The following is a 12,358-nucleotide window of genomic DNA, read 5'->3' as shown; positions in this document are numbered from 1 at the left end:
TTCGTCATCTTCATAGGTAAAACCACTGTGAGAGGGGAAGGCCAAGGGGAGACTCTCACCTTAATACGCTTCTCGTTTTCTTCCAGGAGAGTACACAACTGCTACAAATGCCGTCAGTGCAGCTTCACGGCTGTTGACACTCAGTCACTACTAGAGCACTTCAACACCGTGCACTGTCAGGAGATGGACATCACTACAGCCAATGGGGAGGACAGTCATGGTGTTTCGTCTATCAAGGAGGAGCCAAAAATTGACCTTAAGGTCTACAGTCTGATTAATCCAGACCCCAAAATGGGGGAGCCTGTATCTGACAGCATAGTAAAGAGGGAAAAGATAGAAGATAAGGAAGTGCTCAAGGAGAAAGGTTGGACTGACAGTCCCAGTGATGATCTTCGCAACGTGTCCTGGAGAGGAACAGACATTTTGAGGGGGAGCCCGTCTTACACACAGACCAGTCTAGGCTTATTGACCCCAGTGTCCGTTGGCCAAGAGCAGCCAAAGCCTTTACGGGATAGTCCAAATGTAGAAGCTGCTCATCTTGCGCGGCCCATTTACGGCTTGGCGGTGGAGAGCAAGGGCTTCCTGCAGGGCGTGCCAGCTGGAGTGGCGGAGAAGACCGGGCAGCTCACCCAGCCCTACCCTTCATCCGGGGACAGCAAGGCAAAGGATGAATCCCAGTCCTTATTACGGGTAGGAAGCTCTCTCTCTTCCCCACCCCCACCCCCACCCCCACCCCCCTCGCTTTTTATGATTACATGTATGTTACGTTTAATTAGGCATGCAAAGAATTTCTTCAGTTCCAGAGTGATGTGGTTGGGGTTTTTTTCATGCATAGATAAAAAAAAATAAAAAATCCAGGAAAGACCGAAAGACTCAAACCTGTAGAGCTAAACAGGCAGGTAAATGTTCCAAAATGTTTGCATAAAACAATGTATATATTAATGTAGTATTAGTAATCAAGTGCTTCTGCTTTTGCTATTTAGGTCTGATTGAATTTTGTTTAATCATTCCTACTAGCTGTGCAGGTTGATGTTGCATTTGAAGAAGGAAGGTTTAGAACCCCAGAAGGCTGCACATCTGTTACACTAAAACAACTAATCACCTCTTAAATTTTGTGGTGGTGTGACAGTTCACACTTAAGCAAGATTTCACATTATTAAATATCTAAGAATATGAAACCTGAGCTAAATATGAATAAAAAATAACCTCTTTTTGTTTTTAAAGCAACATAATTATACATAAATTTTGACACTTGTCTAGTTGCCTTGAAAGCAAAAGAAAAAAAAGGAAGAAGCTTGGGTGATAAGAAAAGGAGAGTATTTTTCACACTAAATAATTCCCATTCTGTCTTTTTTTTTTTAAACAAAAGGACCTATATATAAGGAACTGGCCCTTCCGTCAAGGTGTGCTTTTCCCACTGTAGAGGAATCTGAGGTTAGAAAAGCTCTCAAATTATGGGGAGCTGAACAGGGAGACAAATAAGTGCTTTTCTCCTGGAGTCATCACTGTGTGTTTGCAGGGGCTGCTCTCTATCTGAACTTCTAGAAACTTGCCACAGGAGTGTTTGGTCTGCAAACAAACCTCACTAGAATGGACGTGATGATCAGCTATTTTTATTTATTGCGTTTTACAATAATATTTAAAACCATAATATCCATGACTGTAAGAGTGCACAACATGTCAGAAGACAAAAGGCAAGATAAATGTTTTATTCCGTGGTCTGCTAAGATTATACATAGGTGTATCTGTATACATATGTTAAGTCTTACAAGCTCTTCTTAAATGAAGTCAGTGGTCTTAAAAATACTGCAGTTATTCTAATTATAAAATAATGTGTCTGTCACTTAAAACCTGCATGCAATTTAGGGGGACCACAGTGTTTTGTACCTTAGAGATCGTGAAGAGTTATTGTTGACAGATTTTAAGTGTATGAGAAGCAGTTACAATATGACAGGTTCCCTGTTGCAAACCTGGGTGTGTCCTTACTGTGAATGGCAGGATTATAATTCTCTCCTCCATTTGGAAATATTTATAACTATACATACATATATCTGACTAGCAATGGAATTCATGCTCTACATATGATGCTAATTACATACCACTTCAGTTATTGTATTAGTTCTTAGCAATGCAAAAACGTATTGGCCAGAGGAGCCGTTTATATTGTGGGTTATCAGAATACGAATAATTTTCATTTCTTGTTTTGACTACTAAAGAATGAAAAAAGCCAACTAAACAAAAATCTGCAAAGGGACATGGCAGTATGCAGAATCAACTCTGTAAGGTCTAAATGGGTAGCTGGAGCCTAAAATATTAGTAAGCAGTAAAATAAGGACATTATATTATCAGTTTTAGCTATTGGTTAATATAGAAGGGGACACTGTACACTGGCTGCTTCTTATGCCCTTTTTTAAAATAAGCTCAGACACTTTTTTAAAGTCTTTATAGAAAAGCACTATTTTTTTTTTCAAATTAATATTTTCAAATTAATATTTTTATCACTTTGGATATATTTTGATAATTTGTGGATATTCAGAAATATGAACTACCTGTAATTTCCATGGTTTTCTGGGAGGCAAAAAGAAACGTCTTATTTTTCTGTGTTAATAATATATGTAAATTATTTCCTTGTATTTTAAAATGTGCAACCCAACTTTTCTTTTATAAGGTTTGTAAAAGGATTTATTAGCGGATTAGGTCTATACTGACCAGTGAGACCATACCAACACCTTCAAAGAGGAATTACTTTTGTGAACACCTTCAGCTACCTTGGTCTTTGAACTCTGCTGTGCCAAGGACTTGTTTGTCTGGGTCTTTGCCTGAGTTATAATGCTTTAATTTACACTTTTCTTCTTTGAAAATTGGACAAGTTGCCTTTGTCAGTTTGAATATTTAAAAAAATAAAAATAAAAGGGAAGGAAGTTAACTTCCTTCACCTGCTGGACAGAGTCCCTAATCATATATATATTTCATCACTATTGATGGATAGAGGAAAATAGCGAGATTTCAAACTTCTTGAAGGTAAGGGGTGATCTGAAGGACAGGAGATGGTGGAAGATGAAGGAGTATGATTTCATGAGTGATATTAATTCCCTGTTACCCTGGATCTGTGGAAAAGATCATAGAAACCTAACTCCTTTGTTTTGCTCTTCATTTAGTTTTCTGTAGACAGAGTTATGGGATGCAGTACTTGAGCCAGGAAATTAGAAGACAAAGTGATGGTCAGCTTGACCAGTGGGAGCTTAGTGTCGGGTGTTACCTGACATACATATATTTTATATGTATGCCTGGAAGCTCACTTGGCCCAAACAGAATTAGAAATTGTTCAGAAACTAACTTCCCTTCCATTCTCGAAAGAGCTGATTTTTGTAATCCTCTGAAATAAAAAAAATATATTCTGTATTGTTAAGCAGATCTCTCATAATTATCCACTTTTAGAGAAATTAATTTTTCTAATGTGAAACAACTAGTAGAAATAGCTAATGTTGTGCTAAAAGTTGGGCCTTTCTAAAAGCAAAGAAATAAATCAGTACATACTTCTGGTATCTTACAATGAACGCTCATGCAAAATATTGTATCCCAGGAGGACGACTGATGACTAGGAAACAAAACCTATAATAAAATCACTTTGGACACCTTCTTTTTTTTCCCCCCCAAAGTCTGACAGAGAGGAAGCCAAAAATTTAGGATAACTCAGTGAATAAACACCATGAGAAATGGACTGTATATATATTTCAGTATTTATAAAGTGGTTCTGCCTATTACAAATGATTTGTGATGATTTGACAGTAGCAGTAATACCATGTGCTTTTCATTTTTCAGTTCTCTTATGATGGGGGGAAGGGAAAGGGGAGATCATGTTTTTCACGTTTTTTCGTATAGATAGAGGATAATATTGCAAGTGAGTTTTCTAGATAGTGAGTTTAGGAGCAATTAGCATTGTAATAAAATATCATAGATGATACACATCAGCTGGGGCAGGGTTGAAAATTGCCCATAGAGATCCTTAATGCCTACAGGATAATTACAAACTTTTTGAAATCACTTGGAGTGGTTTTCAGCTTTGCATGTTGTGTAAGCCGTTTATATGCTGCTTTCTTGCATTCCTTCCATGCATGATGGACGTGTTCCCTCCCCAGACTCTGCACTACAGTAGATTATTCGTGGGAGTCATTGGGGTAGGATTTCTTTCCTTTTTAGCAGCTAAAAGACTGAATCGTTTGTGACTTTTGGGAACTGGGGATGGTGCAGTGGCAATAGCTTGAACTCCGCATGTGTGCAAACGCGCATAGGCAGTGGATGCACCTTTTTCCCCGAGAGCACTTCCAAGCTGTGTGTATGTAATAGAATCTTTCTCAGGGGCTTGGTACACTTCTGTGAGTAGCTTTAATTTATTTTTCTTATTAAAATGTTTCCAGCAGCTGTACTTACAGCATATTGGTATGTTATGCAAATGGGAATTACAAAAAATGTACCTCAGCATGGTACAATGTAGACATTATTTCAGCTCTTCCTTAGAGTGGCTGATTTTATAGTTTAAAGATTTGTTGATACTGGAAGGTCTATTGAGATGCAAAAATGTTCCTTTTTTTTGGGTAGCAAATTGGCAGCCAGAGGACTACAGGCCAGGCAGATTGTTTAATGCTTTGACAATGCAGATCTTGGACAACAGGAACTTTTTGCTAAACTGATTTTAAATGAAGTGTCCTGTTTTGGTATGTGTGGACACTGCAGAACAAAGTTTTCTACAAAACTGTGAACTGCAGCCTGAGCCTTCAAACCTATACACAGCCTTAGTTAGCCCACCTAAAAGTCCTGGTAAACCCTGCTGCCTTGCATGGCAGTTTAGCCGATGATGCAGATGCAGGATAGCATGGATCGGTGTGTCCCATGGTGCTGCATAGACCTGAAGGCAACAGGAGGATGATGCCTGTGTGTTAATCTTAATTTATGTAATGGGAGGATTTGTGTACTGTCAAATTATTGCAAAGGTACTGGTGCTTTTTATCAAAGGCAGACTGCAAGCTGTAACATTACGTATCTAACTGATGTTACGTTAACCTTTGCTATGAGCCTTTTATATGGGGCAAAGGATACAAGCAGCTCTTCTATTAAATTGAGATTATTTTGCACCATAATGGTCAGACCGTTTACACACTACAGGAAATCACAGCATTTCAAGGAAGTTTCCATTTACTTTAAGAAGAGTTATTTTCTTTTTGTCTGTGATATTTACACTTCTGATATTTCATACAGGGTTATGTCTAGAGCTGGTTATATGGCTTTAAATTTGAGGGAGACAGGAAATTGGGAAAAGTTATTTCCCCTCTCCCTGTTTTGCATTCTCTTATGTGGCTGATTGACAGAGCTAATTTTAAAATAAGCAATTGGTATGTGTGTAGTAAATTTACATATAATTGATTTAATATCGGTGTAGAAAGTATCAGACAGAATCCCTAGTGGTGAAACATTTTTTCTCCTGTTATAATGTACTGACTCCTGTTACCCACAGAGTTAGATGCCAGATAGCTGCAAAGCAATGGAAGTGCTGAACTGGCATTTGTGATTTTCAAAAGACTTCTTTAAACATTCAGGTTTTGGCCAGAAGGCTAACATACCTTTGAGGTAAAACCTGCCTGTCTGATTTTGGTGGAAGTATTGCTGCTGCCTTTAGCAGGAGCACAAGAAGCAGCACTGGAAGGTTCAAGCACACAGAGTGGGATCTTGGTTTAAATGTGATTTTTCAGCGGTCACTACAATGTAATGAATGGAAGTTTTTGTGTGCTTAGGCATTGTGTCCCACTTCCAACCATGTTTTGATAGCAGCATCTTCACAGTATATCTACAGAATTAAATGTAAAGTGTATAATTGTATCGTACATTTTACATTTAAGTTGATGGAGGTCTTGGACGCTGCATCTCATCCCTCAGCCACTTTGGGAAAGAAAAAGCAGCCCTTTAAAAGAAACATCTGAAATAGTTTCTCTGTAGCTGCATCTCATTTTTTTCCCATTTCCTCTGACTCTGTTAGAGATCTTTCAGGAAGTATTTATAGTCAAGGCCATTCATTGCCATACAGGTCCTCTAATTAGCAGAGGGGAACTCAGCAGGCACTGTGTCTTACTAATGCACAGAGCGCTGTCAGGTCAGAGCCGCCAGAGTCTTTGGGTTTTTTTAGAAGCACCTGTTTCCACAAGTCTCTGCCAGGGGAGGCAGTGGGCTACTTTTTTAAATACAGCTACATCCTGGGAAATGGCAAGAATCGTCTGACAAGGAAAATGAGGAAATAAAGTTAGGATTTGGAGAGAAATGATTTTGAAGTGTCAGGTTTCCTGCGCAGAACTGAGGCGGGTAAAATCCCTGTGCTGGTGAAGGGCTCACAAACTAAGCTAAAATAGCTTTCTGAAGGTTTCAAGTAGTTTAGAAACAAACATGTACTTGGCTGCTTTTAGTAACTACTGGAACCAAACCCACAAGAAATTGAATGTTTTGCATTACTCATCCTGACGGAGTGATCAGATAGGACTAGAAAGTAACTTTTAGAAAAATGTTAACCTGCCCAATTAAAGGCATGCTTTTGGGTTTTGTGTAGGGTGTGTCTGTCATGTGGAGAGACAACCCCACCTCGTGCATGTTTACCCACCCGTCCATGCATTTTTTTTTTTTTTTTTACTTTTCCCTTTTGCGAAATGCGGTTTAGAAAAGAATTAAACGATAAAATCATTATTTGGGTGGGGCACGGTAATAATGCAAAAGGGCAGCAGCGACGTCAAAATCCTTGATGAAAAGGTGAATCAGTATGTGGAACAAAGGGCTGGGGAGATGGGTACGGGCCCCCGGGCCGCTGCGAAAGCAGCAGGATTTATTGAAGTTGCTATGATCAATAACAATGATTCAAGCAGGGAAAACTGAGATAATTCCTGATTTAAAACAAGCTGCTTGATTCGGTTAGGAGAGATGGTAATGAAGATGAGAACAAAAGAATGCTTTCTTGTATTGAACTGAGCAGCCAAAACAGATTGATGATCTGTGTCAGATGCAGTTAACTCAAATTTCTGTTACCCTTCCTAGTTCAAGTAGGACAATCTATCTTTGGCTCTCAGCGGTCTGGTATGCAGTGTCCCGGTGGTGGTGGGAGCAGGAAAGGGCAGTGCAACGTTGTCACCTGGATGCTGCACGCCTGCGCTGGGGCTTGGCTTTGCTGGGTGGCCATCACCCAGGTGCCTGAGGGAGCTGCTCCGTGCCGTGGGAATGGCGGATATTGAACTTGGCGTGGGGGTGGTAGTATCCTCGGCACCTGGGTGCAGCTCTCCCCAGCAGGCCCCAGTGCTCTGGGCTGGGTGGGGGTCTGGGCGCAGAGGGGCTCCCAACACTGTCACACAGCCTGAGCAGGAGCCCTTGGTGTGCAGCAGTGGAAGGCAGAGCTTCTCTCGCTCTGGGTAGAGGCTTGAAGGTCTCCCTCACAGCTCAGCCCCTCTGCACTACTGAGCCGCCCTAGCTGACACTGGAAACAGCTCAGTCCTGCAGCCCTTAGTCATACCCCCTTGCTCCATACTGGACACACAAAATGAGGAAACATTATTCCTTTAGGAATGACCAATCCTAGTAAACAGCTTTTCTTTTCTTTTTTTTTTCTTTTTTTTTACTGTCTTCAAATACATTCCTGATATTTTTTTTTATTATTTTATCTTTTTAAAATTGCACTCACAGTGGATGCAGCTCAGTTAAAGCAGTGTCAGGGTATGGAGCACAGCTGTGGGCACTGCAAAGGCAAACAGAGCAGCAGCAGCTCCCTCCAGTCTAAACAATCCTGAGAACTGTCAATGGGAAGCCTTGTTTAAAGTGGGAAGAAAGTAAATGTAGCTTCTTGCACGATGACTAATTTCAATAATTAGTTGAGCTTTCCCAAAGTTTTGAGAAGTTAAGTGCAACTATAACCATTATACAGCCCTGTTATTGTTCTGTATTGCTAGTAGTACTTTGCATTAGATTATATACCTGAAGTGAAATGGAAGCTTCAATTGTATTTAGAAACTGGATCCAATAGGAAACACACATTCATGGCTGAGGGCAGAACTTGCTGCTAACTTGTAGATTTTCAATGGAAAATTAAATTTCATAGATGAATGCAGGCAAGGATTGTACATAATTCTATTTTTGCCTGAAGTACTATGGTGCTGAACAGTGAAAATCTATGTGAAGATACATCTAACATCTGGAAGTGCAGAGCTGCTTTCTGTGTTGAATTTCAGACAACCGTCTACATGTATTTGGTAATTAAAAGACACAATAAATACACTCTTTTTAGAGGAGGGATGTTATGATAGACAGCAAATAAATGTTTAATCTATTGGACTAAGAAGAGAGCATTCTAATTATAATTGATTTGAAGGAATCCAGATGCTATCCACATCTGAACAAATAAAAAATGGTGAAGATTTAAAAACAGATCTATGAATCAACAATGCACACACATGTTCTGTGATTTTTTCCATGGAGGTATCTAGGGGTTAATACACCCTGTTAAAAATGACAACTATGAAAAATATTTGTTATGTGAACAGATGTGTGCTGAAAAAGAAATATATAAATATATATATGTGTCAGATATGCAAAAGGTTTTCTGGGACATCTTTTGATACCTTAGTACTGCTCAGAATATGCATGCAGCCACCTTGGAAGTAGTCTTAATTTTAAGATCTCTAATGCAGCACAATTGATTTAGTGTGCAATTTCCTGCCTAATATAATTTATTTCTCGTACCAAGTCCTGTTTTTAAAATTACACTTAACAATTGCTAAATGTTTCTGTTGATGTTTTTCTAAGTAGCATTATGTATATTTCAGAAAATCTTGCAATCATTGTTGTAGTGATAATATGTCTATGCCATATAAATCCATAAATACATGTATTTCGTATTGCAGGTTACATTATTTAGAATTCAAATAGGTTATAATTTGTGCATAAAGACAGAAGGAGGAATAAGCATGTTCTCTCCTTTTGCATTGTGCACAGTGTTAGGTTTCTGAAACAAGTGGTGGTGTGGTAGCTCAGGCTATGCAGCACTTTCCAGGTAGCTTGCAAATGGACTTTGAACTCTTTGCTGAGTTTGTGTATCCCTGTGCTGTCTGAGGTTTGCAAATCTCAGGTTGGTGGATCATATTTGTCCTGGTTAGATGGTTAATTCCCTGTGATTTCTTAGCTGCTCTAGGCCTTAGTCTCCTAATTCTGTCTGCAAAATGGGAGTAAGAGCAGTTTCCCATCTTGAAAGGTGAGAGTGAAGAGAGATGCATTAAACTCTGTATTGTGTAACACTATCCTTGTAGTGGGAAGATCCTGATCCATAGGCACCCTGAGTCAATATTTCCAGTTAACTTCTCTAGGCATGATGATGTAACTTTTTACAAGATTACCCGTGAAAGAGAAGAAATTAAGAAACAGATTACAATTTTAATTTTAACTTTGTTAAAATTTCTATTCTTTCCTTCAGCCTGGGGAGGAAAAAAAAAAAAAAAAAAGCAGGCAGGAATTTTGGAGTGAGGCATTTGCATTTCTTGTTTGACTTTTACCTCATTTTGGTTTATATGCCTCTGATGTGTATAGTGGCAAAGTACACATTTTCACTTATGGGAGGAAGACTTTTAATGATGGCTTACAATGCAGTCTTTAATCATGTGAGTTGCCTCCAGCACTTGCTGTGAGTAAAATTCCACCCTCTCCATTTTCAGATGGGTTGTACGATCGGCTGTTTCTCCTTGCAAGACTGTCTGTGATTTGAAAATTATGTTTAAATTAAAAAAAGTGAGGAAAAAAGAGAAATAATCAGAACATTTGTCAAGAAATTTGTTATGAATGGGAACGAGTAGCAATGCAAACAAGCTTGGAATGAGTTTTAATTCAAATGTTATTCTGGGAGCCTACAATTTCTGGTGAGAAAATGGCATATTTTAGGTCTATTTCCTCCAGTTTTTGGCATGGAGCAATTCCTGTTTTGTTCAGTCAGATGTTCAAATGGGAATTTTGGATGCTTAGAACTAATTTTAGTAGGTGGGGGGCAAATTTATTATGATGCTACAAATAGAGTTTGATCACAGATGCCTCATTGAGATTATAAAAATCGGCTGTGAATCACTTAAAACTATATTTACTGGTTGCAAAAAAAAAAAAATTCTCATCTGTACACAACTTTGTCGTGTTTCCCCTTAAAGCTCTGAGTATCATCATTTATATATCCAGTATTTTGAATTTGACTTCATCATGTTGCTAGAGTATTTTTATGCTGCTCTGCTGCTGCGCCTCGACAGTGATACTGAGCTCAAATGACACTCCCATTCCTTTCTCAAGAAACTCTGTCTTCTTGTGTTGGGGTGAATTTCTGAGCTTGTTCTGAAATTACAGTAAATCACACACAGACCTCTTCAGACTTATTAAAAAAGTGTTAGAAACTTCAGTGGAAGTTGGGCACTTCAAAGCTCTCGCTACTCCAGTCTGTACATGACTAAAAAGCTGTAAGGCAGACACCGCAACGTGAAAGCTTTCAAATCAAAGCAAAACTTAATATACCACTATTATCCCCTTTATAAGACATATGGAGAATAATATCTTCACATATTTTTGACTTTTTTCTGATAGCAACTGCTTTAATGTTCATGGGGTTATTCTTTTGAGTTAGAAATACTGAGGTATACCCCGTATTTTTTTGACATTTCATGGCAGCTCCTCTCCCAGCCTGAAGTGGATGTATTCCAGATCCATTTAAAAGTTTGTATCATCCAGAATAAGCTTAGTCAGCCTTTTTCTTGAGAAAAGCATTTTCTTCACAATTCAGTTAATGGACTCAGCTATGGTGATAATTTTGGCATTCCTCCCTGCAGCTGATAAAAACAACAAACATCTGTAAAACTCTCCATTGACAGTAGCGCAGTACCTGTTAGCATATTACTGAAATTCATTTATATTTGACTGAGGTATGCTAGAAGCTTGAATATCTCATTTCGTTGAAAATTCTCATAAACCCTACCTAATGCAGTGTTTGAGAGGCTGGGGAGAGTTAATGGAAAATGTGATTAAAACCTTGTAGGCTTCAAGGCTTATAAACAGCTTGGCACCTACATATGTTTGTGTGTGTACATGTGTTTTACTGGTTTGTTTACTAATTTTAAATCTGGTTTAAAAATTGGAATGGAAATTAAGAATTGGATTTCTTTTTAAGGTAAAAATGAAAAGGTTTTTCCACTGAACACAGAATTTCTGTGGTTATATAGCCAAATGGTTTGTAGGACTAATATTAATAATTTTTAAAGCAAAGAGCATGTTAACAACTTGACTGAATTTTCCATTACATAAAATTATGTTCTGCTTAGCAGAAGTTCTAAATCTGTGTGGATTTTTAAATAGAACTTCTCATGCCTTTAAGACTGTGAATTTAATCATCACTTAATCAATTTGCCTTTGCCTTCTAATAGCCAACTAAATGGTTGAAGGGTAGAGGTCTTTGCAGTGGTTACGCATAAGAACTGTCAGCACGTTTGGTGTAGGGACTTATAAAAAAAAATTAAGAGGAGAGTTGATATCTGTTAAATTGGGTCCCTCAGTTTCTTGGTATAATGTTCAGCTAAATGACTCCTCACATAAGACTCAGTTTTAGTCAAACCTCATGACTGGCTGCATGTATCTCAGGAGAGGTGTTTTGTTGGACTTCAATCTCCTGAGTTGGCATTGGTATAGGCCTCTTGGCTGAACTTTTTCTGAAATGCATCATTTCAGTGAGTGAACAGACAGCCTGGGGTGAAGCCTTAATCACTGCTAAAGGTATTTGGATGCTTTCTTAGTAATGTCCTCCTTAAGAAGTGAAGCATAAGCCATTTTGGACACCAGTCACCCAGGTACATCACTATTGTAAGGAAAGAAAGTCTTTAAAAACACTGAGTTGAGAAATGTTTTATCAGCGCTGGTTCTGTAGGTCCTCAGCAGAGAAGTTAAATGTTGTAAGTGCTAGGAAGTTACCAGGACCTCCATCCAGCTGTCTATGCCGAAGGGCTTCCAGTGCCTAGAGCTGCAGGGTGTGCCTGGTGCTCTGCCTGGCTGTGAATGCCTCCAGACCCCTGCTGTTGGCTGTTTTCGTCAGTATAGATCTGCTTTCCTCTTTGCTTGGCTAGGTTGCAAGGAAACATCACTGTCACCTCTCTTTTCTTGTCTTCTTTAGCTTGGTGTGGCGCTCTCTGTCCCCCACCAATCTTCGTGAAACTCACAGTTTTCTATAGTAAAAGTTATCGAAATATTCCAAATTTAGAGCTTTCTTTTGAAAAAGAAATTACCAAACCATTAATTCTGTTAGAAGAACTGTCTAGGCTTTCTG

At 38.8% G+C, this 12,358-nt stretch overlaps 1 protein-coding gene across 1 annotated transcript in view; it reads left to right on the top strand.

The window, feature by feature from the left end:
* Positions 1-12,358, top strand: part of TRPS1 (transcriptional repressor GATA binding 1) — a 180,346-nt gene that overhangs the window by 24,735 nt on the left and 143,253 nt on the right. Inside the window, exon 4 of the mRNA XM_040588211.1 lies at positions 87-690. Coding sequence (XP_040444145.1) covers positions 87-690 — 604 coding nt within the window. The remainder of the gene's footprint in view (positions 1-86; positions 691-12,358) is intronic.

The sequence above is a fragment of the Falco naumanni genome, chromosome 3 (assembly GCF_017639655.2).
Source record: "Falco naumanni isolate bFalNau1 chromosome 3, bFalNau1.pat, whole genome shotgun sequence".
NCBI classification, from domain to species: Eukaryota; Metazoa; Chordata; class Aves; order Falconiformes; family Falconidae; genus Falco; species Falco naumanni.
The sequence above is the reverse complement of the archived record's forward strand: the minus strand, read 5'-3'. Positions and strand labels throughout refer to the sequence as shown.